We start from the raw sequence: 16,053 nt of genomic DNA on the forward strand, positions 1-16,053 counted from the left end.
AATCACTTGAAAAAAACACGGGGGTGCTTAACTTTTTTCCAGGTGTATATGTGAATAATCACGAAGACTGTAAATTATATACACACTTAGTAAAAGTGTGCCATATAAACAATAATGTTGTATATATGTTAAATAAACAGGCAGATTATATTACCAGACCACAGTGGAAGTGTTATATATATAAATACATATGATAAAAGTATACTATACAAACACAGAAAAGGATTGCTTTATTTTTGTTCATAATAAGGGTCTGTCTGTGCTTTGCTCACCGTGGTTAGTTAAATACGATTTTTAGCATTATAAGTCCTTAGACTTACCACTGAGCTCCTGGGAACCAGAGGAAAAGGAAATGAAAGACAATAATTAAAAGGGATTTTCCAACAAAATGTTTTAGTTGTAGTTTGGACAAACTGCCAGGCTTTGAAAAGGAAGGAGTTACATATTGATTGTTTAGTCTTAAAGTCATGAAGTCACTGACTTTATCTACGATAATATACAAAAAGATATCATTTATAATTAACCATATAAACAGCAGTAATGTATAACTGTACGTTTACAATAATTAAATTATTGAAAAGGCGTTCAATTAAGAAAATCAAAAATATATGTTTTAAGTGTATTTTCAAACGATTCAAACCGAAGTTTATTCCAAGAAATATATTACATCTCTGCAATTAATGCAGTGTAAAATGATCAGTTTAATGATTCTACTTAAAATACAAGTAAGACTAATTTGAAATTATTGTATATAATTTTCTTGTAAACTTGCTTGCCGGCCATGGCCTGACAATCTACGGGGTTGTGAGCTCGAATCTCGTTATCGTACATGCTAGTCCTCTCAACCGTTGGGACATTATAGTGTGATGGTCAATCTCATTTTTCATAGAAAAAAGTAGCCCAAAAGTTCGTGGTGGGTGGTGTTGACTAGCTGCTTTCTATCTCGTTTATCATTTCAAAATTAGGGACAGCTAACACAGATAGTCGTTGAGTAGCTTTGCGCGAAATTCAACGAACATCTACAAAATCTTGCGAATAATTGTAAATTATGTGTACACGTGGAAAGGTTGTAAAACTGAATTCCGCATTCCGTAAAACAATTATACTTTCAACATAATGCACATAGTTACTTCTATGACTCAGATATAGCTATTCCTAATTTTAACCTCTGACCTGAGAGAGAGATAAGACAGTCAACCAGCAGCACCTGCCGCCACAAAAGCTTTCTCTATCACTTTTATAACGCTTCTAGTACTAAATGTTAGGAGCACAGACATCAACGTCAGGCCTCTAGCCTAGATCCTTTTGCTCCGCAACCCGACATGCTATTCACTAGGCCGATGCTAGTCTTTTGCAACAGATATTTGTATATCTTATTGTGTCACAGTTGCATGCCAATTTGTTCTCTGTTATGTTATTACGATGTACTTTATCAAATGTTGGCTTACTCGTTTCTGTGATTTTTTAAGTTCAGTTGGATAACTTTTAATTATAATAGGTATTATTAGACCATTTCGAGTTGAAAGTATATCAACATATCTAAATGCTTTTTTTTTGTAATTTTCCATATGACAAATTTTTGCCATGAAATATAATTCACAAATGAAGAGATATAGAATTTTTATGTTTGGACTTTAATTATAATCAAAGAGTATTTTTAGCTTGTTTACACCACTTTCATTGGAAATGTTTTAAAAATTATATTTAATCCATCTTAATTGCAGTTTTTTATAATTTATAATTTTCTATCTATATATCTATTGTTAATATTCATTAAAATATCTACTAAGTAAATTTGGTAAGGAATGCAATTAAGACATTTTGAAATAGTGTAGTACGAAAGAAATCAACTGTTGAATTTATTTTATTTGTTTATTTTTGTAATTAAGCACAAAGCTACACAATGGGCTATCTGTGCTCTGCTCACCACGGGTATCGAAACCCGGATTCTAGCGTTGTAAGTCCGCAGACATACCGCTGTGCTACTGGGGGGTCTGTTGAATTTATCATTATTACACAGCATTTCATATTCTGGTACACATTATGTTAAAATCATAAATATAATTCAACGTTAAACTGGTACACAATTAAAAACATTTTATTTAGGCTTATCTATGGCCTTCAAACAGTTGACGACTCTGGATGACGTTGTAACGTCGAAACATGTAGAGTCGTCAACTTTTTGAAAGCCATAGATAATCGTAAATAAAATGTTTTTAATTATGTACCAGTTTAACGTTGAATTATATTTATGATTTTAACTTTATACACAAGTGCCAAAATACTATAACACATTATGTTGTTGCACATTCTACTACACTTCGTGTTTTGAACAAGTTATTTCGAGAGTGAATGTAACAAGTCCCTCAGTATAAAAGTACTTTTCCGAGAGGGGTTAACAAATTATTTCAGGAGTGAATGCTTCAGTTCTCTGTGTATAAAATTACTTAAATTTCCGTTCTCACAAGACTACATTATCTTTTATGATGGATATAAAAATGAACTTTATCCCAACGTGGATAAAAGATTACCTCAGGATTTCCTTATAACATGGCGTGTCACGAACTAAACAATATATGTCATAATGAACGGAAGTCCATCCAAGGACACAGGTCCAAAGTGTGTTCACCAGCTGGTTTTTAACAATCCAAAAGATACTGCTACTTTATCTGCAGCAAAGAATAACATTTCTTGCAACATGATGATGAATGGGTTCGGGTCTATAGCTCAAGAACTTCTGGGTTAATAGGTTAATAAGATACCTTGTTACAACAGCAGGATAGCTGATCCTTTGAAATTCTATCTTTTCCATGACCTTATCTCACCTGAATGGGCGTGCATGGTTCGCACAACAGTTATACAAAGCAATTCACTTGACAGCTTTTGTAAATTGTGAGTCGTTCATACGAATTGTTAAATGAGTAAAATACGAGTTCTTTACTATTATTTCCAGCAACACTAAAAAAGAATTAATCAACCAAGATAAATCACGGCTTCATATTTAAGGGTTGCTCTTAAATAAGTCTGATATAAAACTTATTAGAAGAAAATTAATAATTTGTCAGTAATCATACACCATAAAATAACACACAATTAAATGTATAAAAGGGAGCCAGGGGCAACTTGAACAATTTGAAAGAGATGTAATATTTAAAATTTAAATTTTTGTTTGCAAGTTTACTATTAACAGAATAAGAAACAACAAAGTAATCAGAAAACTGTAAAATTAAGACCTGATTATTATATATATACACACACAATAATTCTATTCCAGCTGGGGACTATTACCTCCAGCCGAATTTAATCAATATTACATATGCAACTTTTTTTTTCTCTTTTTCATAAAGATAGTATCTGAAGCTACTTAAGAAAACCTATGTCTTGCTTTCTGTTTATTTCAAGGTTCGCCGCTCATTCTTAGCGAGTTATTTTATGAGCTTGTTACACAATATGAGCAAATACTTATAATAACCTAAACCCATTCTAGCTTTGAAAGAATAGAAATCTGTGCGTTAAGATGAAATATATGTTTCTACTACTGTCAGTTAAAACTGAAAGTTCAGGATTTTGTACCCTCTACCTATTCTATGTTAGTTTTTACAAGAATAACGTTCCACAGGCTACTGTCGATTTCATTGTCGAACAATTAATAGTGATGTGATAAGTTTTATATATTTGCATTAAGTACATAATTTATTTTTTGATGTCAATCTAATAACGACTAGGATTGCCTGCTTCATGCATGCGTAGGTGTCACCCTTGAACGATAACAGAGTAATAACAAAAACGTAGTGAGTTGAATATTAAAGTATCGAGCAAGAAACGGCCCCTTTTCATGAGGCCCGCACAATCATAAACCAGATGAGAGGTACGCAGTTGGCCATTTCCTTGCATCTATAAAACACAAAAACTAAACTGTAATGAATAATAAAAAAAAAAATACGAGCATGTGCCATTGAGTTAAACTAAAGCCAGAAGCAAAGTCTGAGACTTGAAAACCAGATGTAAACTTTGAAGTTTCAAAACGAAGCTGATATATCTAGTCAGACAGGATTTGTACAGTATCATGTACGCATTAGTAAATTAGTTTATTTCATCTTATATATTTGAACCAGCAAATTTTATTGCTTTACTAATCTATGTTTCAGTTTCCTTTCATTGCACCATTATTTTCACGATTATATTAAAATGAGGTTCTCATAAAGAAACAGTTATGACGATTGAATATCCATATTCAACTGTTAATTTAGCAGTTACTATTTTTTTTCTGGTTCATAATACTTTACCAAGTGTTCCCAGAATTAAGATTAATAACACTGACATTCTAAAATGAACATAATATAAGCTCTATTGATTTGTAAACGTTTAGAGGGGGTAACGTGCTCAATGTGTATAACGTTACTCTTTGATTCACGCGACAATCGTGTTTACTGTGTAGACCTTTCTATTTATATCCTTGCTAATTGATCAAAGTACTCAAACATCTTTCCTCTGGCGGTGGTCTCGAGATTAATGATCGAGCTTCACCTTATCGCTTTTAATTTTATGGTTAATGAAGTATAAAACCATATTCCCCCGAAAGCTAACCAAAAGACACGTGCAAGTGGTCTGAGTTTACGTTTTTACACAAAATTCAAGTAGAGAGAGCGTGGTTTAAGGAGATACTTCACTTGAATAACTTCAAACCGTTGTTTTTAAGAGTTGAATCAGTAGAGACAATAGATTTTCAATTTCCACCACATGGCGCTGAAATAATTTACTAGGAATAATATATGTATTTATTCTTAAGAGAAGTGTTATTTTGAAGTAAGTTTTCACTGACGTATATTTATCAGAATCTTAAAGTGAAAATCTGAAGAATGCACGTGTTCGAGCACCTGCAGGGCGCTCTCGTGTAAATATGCAATACATATTTTGGATTTGAAATATAATAAATCAATTTTTAATATTCACAGTCCTCCAACTTTGCACCAAAATTAAGTCATTATATTTTGTTGATTCTTCGTACAAAACTACCCGAAGAGAGACTAAAGAGAAGGCAGCTAGTCAACACTAGCTACCGCCAAATCGTGGGCTACCATAATCGAACAGTGGGATTCAACTGTCATTTTTATAAGCACCCACGGCTCTAAAGTGCGGAGCGCGATTATTTTGGGTTGTAACGGAGTGCGAATTCGGATCCACAGTCCAGTATGCTAATTCATGGGTGTTATTCAACAATTGAGGAAGTCCTCCACCTAGTGAGTTTCGATACTTGTGGTGGGCATAACATAGATAGGCCTTTGTGTAGCTTTGTGCTTAACTTCAAACAAACAAACAAGAAAGGTTCAATTATTTTTCCGTCTGTCTGTTCGTTTGTGAATGAATAAATATTTTTATCTGTCCCGGTGGTCTCCCTGTAGAATAGTGGTTATTTTACGGATTTACAACGCTAAAATATGATGTTCAATTCCCCGCAGTGGGCACAGCAAATAGCCCAATGTGGTTTTGCTCAAAAAATCAAATAAACTGTCCCGATTGTTGTAAAATGTTTACATTTTCGGATTCAATTTAATTTTTCTCTTCATAGGAGGGAATAAACGAGTCACTTTCTTCACGCAAGTAGTGGTTTATCGTTACAAGTTTGTTCAAGTAGTGGTTTATCGTTACAAGTTTGTTCAAGTAGTGGTTTATCGTTACAAGTTTGTTCAAGTAGTGGTTTATCGTTACAAGTTTGTTCAAGGAGTGGTTTATCGTTACAAGTTTGTTCAAGGAGTGGTTTATCGTTACAAGTTTGTCTATCGCTTAGACATTATTCGACAGAACTTTCTTTCAGTTGTTGTTTTCAGATATCACAATCATATGTACTTTCAAATTTTCAGACACCTGTTGGTCATACTAAACTCCAAAATATACCACTTTATAATATACATGTTTTGAAACATAAAAATATCTTGTTCTGTTTTCATAACTTTCAGTATATTTGTCCAACTGATGAAATTCAAAAAACAAACATGGTTTTTTATTTACAAGTAATGATGAATTTGAGTTTAAAAAACAACATGCTACTGGAATAACCAATAAATATGTATATTTGTTATTTTTATCAGGAAATCTGTAAACTTTAACAAAAATACTTTTTTCTAAATGAATGTTTTATAATTTCATAAACGAAACTTAGCCATCAACTGGCGTCAAACATAAACAAGTTGTTAAAGGTCTAACTTTTATAACTTATGATTCCATGTAATCAAAATGTTATTTCTCTATTTATAAAAGACGAGAAATGCTGAATAAAATTTTATGTTCTGACCACAAAGAGTGCCACAGGTAAAAATGCTGAATAACTCTACCTGCTATAACCGAAGATTGGTTGCGGCTACCAAGAAATATCAATGAAAATGTCACGTCACTAAAAATATAGATTGATTACTTTCGACAACAGAATATTCGTCTTGATTGCAAACATTACACAAGTACCTAGGAAAACTGAAAATAATGACTTAAAATGCAGATTTAACTACCATTGGCTATACTGAAACTCTAGGTGAGTCCTTAAAACATGATATTGGTTTGGTTTTTATAAGCAAAATAAAAAAATATAAATGCTTATAACGGAAAACTCTTCATGAAAAGTATTTTGATTAATATCTGTTACATGTAAAAAAAATTTTTTTTCTGTAACTTAATTGCAATCGGACCCTACATTTCATAGCAGTGCCTTAATGATCTCTAAGCAAAGAATCATAATAAAATGATCCTTGTTTTAATTACAGCAACAATTAATCCGTCCAAGTAGCGATTTTAAGATTTTATATTAGAGAACTAAATCACAGGAAATTCGGTACACCAAAGGAAATGATTACACTTTTAGTTCAACTTTTCATACAGCATGTGGCGTCAGTGGCGCAGGTTGAAACATATTTAGAAACATACAAAACGTAATAAGATATGATAGCAAATGGAAGTTTAGGATGTATGTTTTATATTTTTTATGTTATCTATTTATTACTTAAGTTTTAGTTGAGTTCGCAAGCTCGTTATTGTAAATAAAATTACTAAATGAGCTTTGAAATGCTGTAAAATGGACACTTACCAGCACCTTTGTAAAATGGACACTTACCAGCACCTTTGTTAAGCAATCCCCAGTTACATACAAGCATTGCAAGAAAAACAACAGCTTCCACATCTCGTGAGGTGTAAACCTGTAACAGAGTAGTTAGAGGATAGAGTCGCAGGTTGGATTGAAAATTTCCTTATATTACTGGTCTTTTATGACTCTACTAGTGGCGCCCTCTCGGAAATGATGCAAGTCGTTTTTATAACTATCCCGAATAAATATTTTCCTTAAACCTATGAATAACATGTTCGTGTATAAATTTACTCTGAACATTATTTTGGCCTCAGTTTCCTTAGTAATAACAAATTAACTAAGAAACTGTCTAACAAATGAAGTCTGATTTTCTTTTTTTTAATTTGAAGTACTAAGAATTTATGGAACATTTGCAATCACGTACGATATCGAATAGTATTTATCAGTTCGAAATCTTTTGAAAAGGTAGTTCAGTAATGCAGGTGTGGTTGTCCAATGAATAAAAACACTTCTAGAATTATTATAAACACCCCATTTCAACTCTACATCCTTGCATTTAAATTTACACATCCAAAACATTAATATATTTCTAAAAATACAACAGTACCTTAATATTTGCAAATGAATCCAATAAGGTGTATTCGAAATTTTCAGAAATGCTGATTTTGTTTAAAATGAATTACATACGAATGCATCGTTAGTAAGCTTTCTCTCCCTTGAAATATTTACATAATTAGGTTTGAACTCATACGTTTTCTACCTATACCTTTTGTATCATAGCCGTTACAGCGCTTTAATATAGGAAGAGAATACAATGAATAACTTTTGTTTTTTAAAGATCTGATAAGGATACTTCTCAATATCATCTTTTTCGCATGCTTACCTTTACATCACCTATCCATCCAGTCGTTTTTCACTCACATTCACATTCATTTCTTTACTCTATATTCCTGTCCTTATTTAATCTTGTACTCCTATTCACTTTTCAGTTTATTCAATTGTAAACTAATCCCTCCATTTATTCAATAATATGTTTAGACAAACTTTCACACATTCAACTATCTATTTTCATTCACCCAGAAACTGAACTACTACGGTAAGTATAAATCAATATAAAAATTTCTTCAACACATGTTTGGTTCATAGTTTTATTCATGAAATGTGGCCCTCTAGTGGCACAGCAGAAGGACGTCTGCAAACTCACAACGCTGGAATCCCGGTTTCGAAACCCGTGCGTGGTGGACAGAGCACAGATAGCTCATTGTGTAGCTTTGTGCTTAATTACAAACAAACATCAAATGTTATCTGTGGCTCTCGGAACTCTGACTCAAGCTTATATACATTTATAAAAGAAAAAGAGAGACTTAAATATTCTACAATTATAACAAAAGGATTGTTTTTCTGTCATTGAGGTTCTAAAATGTGAGTTAGTAGTTGTACCAAACACCAGTGTGGATCTATCTATCTAAACTTTAAGTGACATAATACGTTCAAAACATCTAATTGTGTAGAGAAAAGTGTTAATTCAAGGAAAAGAAGTTTTATAACAATAAAAAAAAACTATCGAACTTGAAAGAAAATGACTACTTATTTGTGAGACTATTAGTTCCTATAGTCCAAAAGTAGAAGGCAACTTAGCCACAGCTGGTAAATATCATCTAAGACATGCTGCAGATTTTGAGGTAATCTATAATCACGAAGTAACTATTACCTGTGACGCAAATGTGAGGAATGTTAGCACCTTTCTTACAACACATGAGAGCAAAGAATTCAATAGTACAGTGCTAAGTCTCTACGTCAACAATACTCATGACAAATATTTCATATGAAGAACTGAAAATGTATGCTCAATCTATAGGAATTACGAATTAATAAAAATAATAATAACAATATAACGTGAGTTATATGTATATATAACTTTCCTCAGTTTCTACTATCTATAACAGAACTTCTATGACTTATAAAGTCAAAGTGACAAACCGTCAGTGGAAGTTTATAGTTTCGATAATTGTAAAAGCCTTTAATTACTCATGACTTAAGAAACAACATGCTGTAGAAGCCAGGGAAGATTCTTTTTAGCTTATTTAGGGAAAGCAAGTATGTTGTAAATAAAGAAAAATATGAAATATGGTCTTTCAAAAACTTAACTAGTGAGACGAAACAGCGTTCAGTTATGGTTTGTTATGAATTTCGCACAAAGCTACAGGAGGGCTATCTGCGCTAGCCATCCCTAATTTAGCAGTGTAAGACTAGAGGGAAGGCGGCTAGTCGTCACCACCCACCGCCAACTCTTGGGCTACTCTTTTACCAATGAATAGTGGGATTGACCATCACATTATAACGCCTTCACGGTTGAAAGGGCGAGCATATTGGGTGTGACGGGGATTCGAACCCACGACTCGCAGATTGCGTGTCGAGCGCCCTAAACACCAGGCCATGCCGGGCCAAACAACGTTCAGAAAGGTAAAACATCACAATGTGTTTACGAAAACTATTAGACCCATATTATAGAAATCCCAATTTATTAAATATATATATTCAATGTCCATTAATATTGAAAACTCGAATTAGAACGTGCGTTTTTATTTTCTGTAAAAGGTATTTTACTCTTAAATACATCAATACCCAGAAAATATGTTTCTGTGCTTTTAATACACATCAGAGTATACAATGTCTGCAAAATTCAATAAAGATATATTTGTTTCTTTGTTTATTATAGCAAAGCCACAGTAGGCCATCTGCCGTGTCCACCACGGGGAATCGAACCCCAGATTTTAGTGTTGCAACTCCGTAGACATACCGCTGTCCCATCGGGGACAAAAATATACTCTTAATCGATTCAACGTCCTGTATTTATTATGCCTAAAGAACTTAAAGAAGAACAAAGTAAGGATATGCTAATACACCGCTTTTATTAGACACAAAAAATACCTAAAAATATGTAGAAGAACAAACGCTTGAATATAGCAAACTTGAATGGCCTTCATACATAATGAAGAAAACAAGTTTTTGTATGCTGATTCTAAACATTGGTAAGTTTCAAAAATTTCGTTAAACTCTAAACTACTTTGGTTTTTCAAAAAATTTGACACCAATGTACGAAATACTGACTTTAGCTTTATCTGTCAAATATACGAAATATTGACTCTTTGGCATTATCAACCAAAGAAATCATTTTGCTACAAGAACATTTCTCCTCAAGCCAATTTATGAAATTATGTACGCAATATAATAAAATTCCTATAAAATCCAAAACCCAGAATACATAAATATAACACGGTGTATTATAACTTTCTCTCTCACACACGGTGTATAAACTAGAATATATAAATATAACTCTCTCTCACACGGTGTATAAACTAGAATATATAAATAAAGCTCTCACACACGGTGTATAAACTAGAATATATAAATATAACTCTCTCACACACACGGTGTATACACTAGAATATATAAATATAGCTCTCTCTCACACGGTGTATAAACTAGAACATATGAATATAACTCTCTCTCACACGGTGTATAAACTAGAATATATAACTCTCTCACACGGTGTATAAACTAGAATATATAAATATAACTCTCTCACACGGTGTATAAACTAGAATATATATACAACTATCTCTCACACACACGGTGCATAAAGTAGAGAGAAAACAACAACATATGTATATAACCGAGAGAGATATCTGCATATATATGTACAATTATCCTATTTTGAAAGTAACAGTATGATTGTTGGTTAAATACTGGTAGATGCGGACACTCGTAGAATAACTTTCAGAAGAATAGCAATAATATCTGTCATTTGTTAGTCAGAGCGGAAACAGTCTCAATTTTCTTTCATAATTTTATTGTATGTTTGATATTTATGTTGTGAATATCTAGTGACTGAATGAAAGGCGTCTCTTGTCACTATGAGTAACAGTCGATGACGTAAGAAACATTATCCTTGTTTTGTTATTCACACAACTTATCTCTCTGGAGAAACACCAAAGTGGATTATAAACTATACGTTAAACAAGCTCTGATTGTAATTAATCTTTATTCAGTCAAAAAACTGTTCAGTCCAGATTGTATGTTCCACACCATTTTAAAAATTGTCTAACATTCTTAGTGGCCACTTCTTACCCTTAATATTTAAATGTGTTTCAAGGCTTTCTACTTAGGCTTAGTGTCGGTTCGTGGAAGCAATGACAACAAAGAACATTGTTTGCTTATTTTATATGATTTGTTCGAATATAAAAACAAAAGAAGCAAGATACAATTTGTAAATTTTATTTTGAAATTCGTTTCAAAGTTCATACTTGTTTGTGGTCATGTGGTTATAATAAAGCTCTAAATTAGTACACCTACTCATTTGTTGGGTGTACTAATCGGCAGGGGGCGCTTGTCGCAGGAAGATCAGAGGATGGCGCAAAACCGCCGGTAGAGGTTCAAGGGGAACTTAAGTTCAATGCTACATAAAGACAAGTGTTAGTAAGGTGCGGCAGGATGTATAAACGTTCAGATTCTCAAAAGATATTATCCTGCTGCATAAATTAGCCACCTACGTATTTCGTAGTACATGTTCACTGCTAGTTTACATAAGTCAGTTCAGTAGCTAACATTTTATAAAATGGAAGAAGCATACAAATAAGTGTCAGTATACACCCACAGCAGGAAACGTGCGTCAGTTGAAAACCATTTTGAACCTATTTTTATTGGGACTTTTTATTGTTGATCTTGGGTTTGCTCTTTCTTTGCCTGCAGTTCGTGACTATTAAACAAATTAAATTACCACTGGAAATTTTTCGAATGTGGAAATAGACGAAGGTTTTCAAGTAAGTTCAGAAAATTCTCAACATTAAGTTTGATACAGAATTGCATCGGAGGATCTTTCTCGCTCTAAATTTACAGCGTAAATTGACAAAGTTGTGGACGTCTACAAAGTTCAAAGCTTAACTCTGAGACAAAGTTCAATCATTCTACAGCTAAACATCCCGTCGCTAAAATAGCGTGTACGTAGTTACTATTGTTTAATGACTTTTTAAAACACAGACGATAAGTCATTAATGCAATAGTAATTAATAAAGGAGCAACATTACTCTTTCTAATTAGCCAAAGCAACCGGAATGATTCAGAACAAATACATAAAGAGCACAGTGAGTTATCGGAGAAATGGCTTAGTAAGTTCTATCACAAATATTGATTTTTTATGGTGTTTGGATTTATTTAAACCTACAAGTATAATCTCTTGAAATGATTCAATAATTATTAACTTCCTCAAGACTCCCCATTTGAAACAAGCCTGGTAATGGTCAATGGCCGCAAAGAAAAATTTAAAACTGAAATGTAACATCTAGAACCACTGATCAATAGTTTTCCAGCCTTGCGCCCCATCCCTTTAACTAGGGGACGCATCTATCACACATACACCACACACACGGCCCCAAGAAACAGAATATGAGGGTTTTCAGCAGAGGCTGTTCAGCTAGATAATCTACTCAGAATTTCACTACATTCTATATTGTCATTTGAAATATGCTGCACATGTTAGGTAACAATAATATGATAGTATCGCCTCTTATTGACCATGGTTTGCTATCTGATGCAATCTTCGTATGACTCAGGTAAACTTTATCTACACATACACTTCGTGTAGAGAATGAGTAGTTTACACATTGTTTAAACCAGTACCTACCTCTCAATATTCACACTTATTTTCAGTGCTCTAATATTTAAATTGCGACTCACAGCTGTCTTGCTTTTGTTAGTTTGCGACAACGATTTTAGTAGGATAACAATTTCATGGAATTCAAGTCATATCTATAGCTGAGCATGTTTCAAGGCACATTGTGTGTTTTCTAATTTTATCAAACTAACGTGAATGAACAACTAATAATGAAAGTATACATATAAAACCTCAATAACTTTGTATTGGTAACTAAATACAAAAAAGCCTTCATTTTTGGAATTCATACTGATTCCAACTCGTAAGTTTCTTGTGCATAGAAAATATACAAAGCGAAGTTGTATATAATTCTTTATACAAACAGAAAAGTAGTCCACCCCCTTTCGTTGTTTTTTTTTTTTTTCATTTTGTTACGATGCTGGTAATTAACTTTGAGCTATTAAGATTCAATTATTAGTATGTTAGTCTCGTTCCAAATGATTATTTTAAAGTAGTAACTCCAGTTGAACACGCCTTTTTTATATTTGATCCTTTATTGCTTATCGCAATTAAGCAGCATATGAAATTCAAAGTTTTTGGGAGCAAGAAAAATGAAAGCATGCATAAGAAAATGTCTTATTCCAGCTTATGTTGTACAATATATCTTAGTAGGAATTCCCATGGAAAATTTATGTTCATGCAAGCCATAAAGTATATTCTTATAATTCCCTACTTGGGCCGAGAATGGCAAGCTAGTTAATGTGAGCTTAAGAGTCTGCAGTTCACTTCCTACTTTGGCCGAAAGTGGTCAACTGTTATTGGAAATCTGAGAGTCTATATTTCCACGTTTTATCGCGCAAAAATGCCTTTCGTACTCTAGCTTTGTGTGAATCTCCGAAACAAATAAACAAACAATCCACTTCCTATGTTGTTGTTTTTATTTTTGTATTTATTTGTTACAGATTACAATTTTTACAGTAAGGAAAAATATTTTCTAAAAGTGGTACGACGTTTCGATCAAAACAGAGAACTGAAAATTCTTCGCAAAAATGAACTTAGCCTCTGGCCCTACGCATATTTGACTAACTTTGAAGATTACAGCGTATTTCTGAGGGCGCTTGACTCGCAATCAGTGAGTCGCGGGTTCGAATCCCCGTCACACCAAACATGGTCGCCCTTACAACCGTGAGGGCGTTATAATGTGACGGTCAATCCAATATTCGTTTGTAAAGGAATAGCCCAAGAGTTGGCGGTGGGTGGTGATGACTAGCTGCCTTTCCTTTAGTCTTACACTGCTAAATCAGGGACGGCTAGCGCAGATAGCCCTCGTGTAGCTTTGCGTGAAATCCATAACTAACTAACAAACTTCATGTTCAAAATAAAAACTAGCACATAAATATAATCTCTACATGATTAACTTCATGTTCACAATAAAAACTAGCCCATAAATATAATCTCTACAGTCTACATGATTAACTTCATGTTCATATAAAAACTAGCACATAAATATAATCTTTATATGATTAACTTCATGTTCACAATCTACGGTCTACCGAAAGTCCATAAAAAACAATAACTTTATACTCAGTTATATCTTCTTATAACTTTTAAACCACAACTTTTGTAAATACTTCAATTGGGTTTTGGAACGCTATGTTTCCTAACTAAGCACCCAATTAAAAAATACTTCACATCTCTTTCAATACTTACATAGTTAAGAAGGTAACGTCAATTATGTGTAGTTTTAATGTCGTAAACCTTTTCCCCAGACCCCTTATCACGAGGCAGTACAACTTATTGCAGAAATTATTTGACAATACCATAAAAAGAGAAACAACATAAAACAGGAACACTTAATGGAACTGTTACAACTAGCCACATTTATTTGCTTCCAATACAGGTTCGTATTTCTCTCAGTAACACAGACTTGTCATGCAAAATCTATTATCAGGTACTTTGGCTACTTTTCTTACATCGCATAAAACAAGAAGCCATAGTCACTTCCTTATATAAGGCTGCATTTTGGCTTAGGTAAATAGATGACGTTTTTGCTGTTTTACTTGTCAAGCTGAACAAACAAAAATCCTTCAACACATAAACAACCAACATAAACAACTTCATGGACGTACAATTCACAGTCGAAAACGAAAATAACTACACAATCAATTTTTAAACGTTAACATCCCTCTCCCATCCCCTCTCTTCAAGACTTCACCACTAAAAGTCATAGAACACAAACACAGAGGAAATTACAAAAACTATTTTTCTAATAAATTAATCCACCAAAAATTAGGGACTTTAAAAAACCTCCTAAATTTAGAATACACTATATGCACAACAGAAAACATCGATTAACAATTTTTACACGTAACTCAACGCTTTACTAACATAATTTTTTTATATACAAACTAGTAACGAATTTAAAAAAAACGCAGACAAGACACGTTTAATAAATCACCAAACTCAAAAATCACTCCATAAAACAAAGGAAACCTAATCACTTGCACTATCCCATATATATAGAAAATATTAGCATATCTCTATCAGAAATTTCGAAAATACTAGAACATAAATATAACCTTAACATAACAACTAGATCTATTTTCACCTCTGCAATGAAAATTAAAAAAAAACTATATAACGAACCCACCCAGCCAGGAAACTAACAAATACATTTCAACAATTACCCAGCTTTTACATAGGTGAAACATAGCATAACTTTAAACGTCAGGTTAAAAGAACACTAAAAACCTACTCCCAAGCACATGAACATAGGAACAAAAACAATCACAGTTTTTTATTAACAGAATATCACCATGCTGAAACATGAGCCTGACATTAAAAGAGGAAAAATCGGAGAAGCCTTATTAATAGAATCAAACAATCCCACAATTAACAAATATCCAGACACATCCCTATGTTTCTGATCGTTATTTCCCCTACATTCCTAATCTTTCACCGAACATATTAATATTTATTCACCCTTTGTTTGTTTTTTCTCTGTTCGGCAATAAATGCATAGGCCTGTGAATTTAAACTTTATAAAAGTTGTTTTGGATTTAATAACGAAAATAATATTCATTTTTTTCTATCTCTTAAGAATTTTTTACAAATCGGGAAGAAAATAAAACTCTTATATAGATCAAATTATTATTTCGTTTACCACAGTGAAGATTTTATTATTATTATGTTTGTTAATAAAAAACACAAACAAGCTGAAGAAAAGGGAAGAACATTGATGTCAAACAAGTATGCATCCTCATTCATCCTGATTTTGTGTGTGTGTGTGTGTGAAATTACGTCTTTTAGTCTCCAAACTACGTGTTGT

At 32.9% G+C, this 16,053-nt stretch overlaps 1 protein-coding gene across 1 annotated transcript in view; it reads right to left on the minus strand.

Annotated features, from left to right (window-relative positions):
- The window catches only part of LOC106466678 (A disintegrin and metalloproteinase with thrombospondin motifs 18-like), a 12,284-nt gene extending 5,116 nt beyond the window's left edge, over window positions 1–7,168 (minus strand). Inside the window, exon 1 of the mRNA XM_022394743.1 lies at window positions 7,103–7,168. Within this exon, the coding sequence (XP_022250451.1) occupies window positions 7,103–7,168 (66 nt within the window). The remainder of the gene's footprint in view (window positions 1–7,102) is intronic.
- Between the last annotated feature and the right edge of the window lie 8,885 nt (window positions 7,169–16,053).

This window comes from Limulus polyphemus, unplaced genomic scaffold, assembly GCF_000517525.1.
Source record: "Limulus polyphemus unplaced genomic scaffold, Limulus_polyphemus-2.1.2 Scaffold2341, whole genome shotgun sequence".
NCBI classification, from domain to species: domain Eukaryota; kingdom Metazoa; phylum Arthropoda; class Merostomata; order Xiphosura; family Limulidae; genus Limulus; species Limulus polyphemus.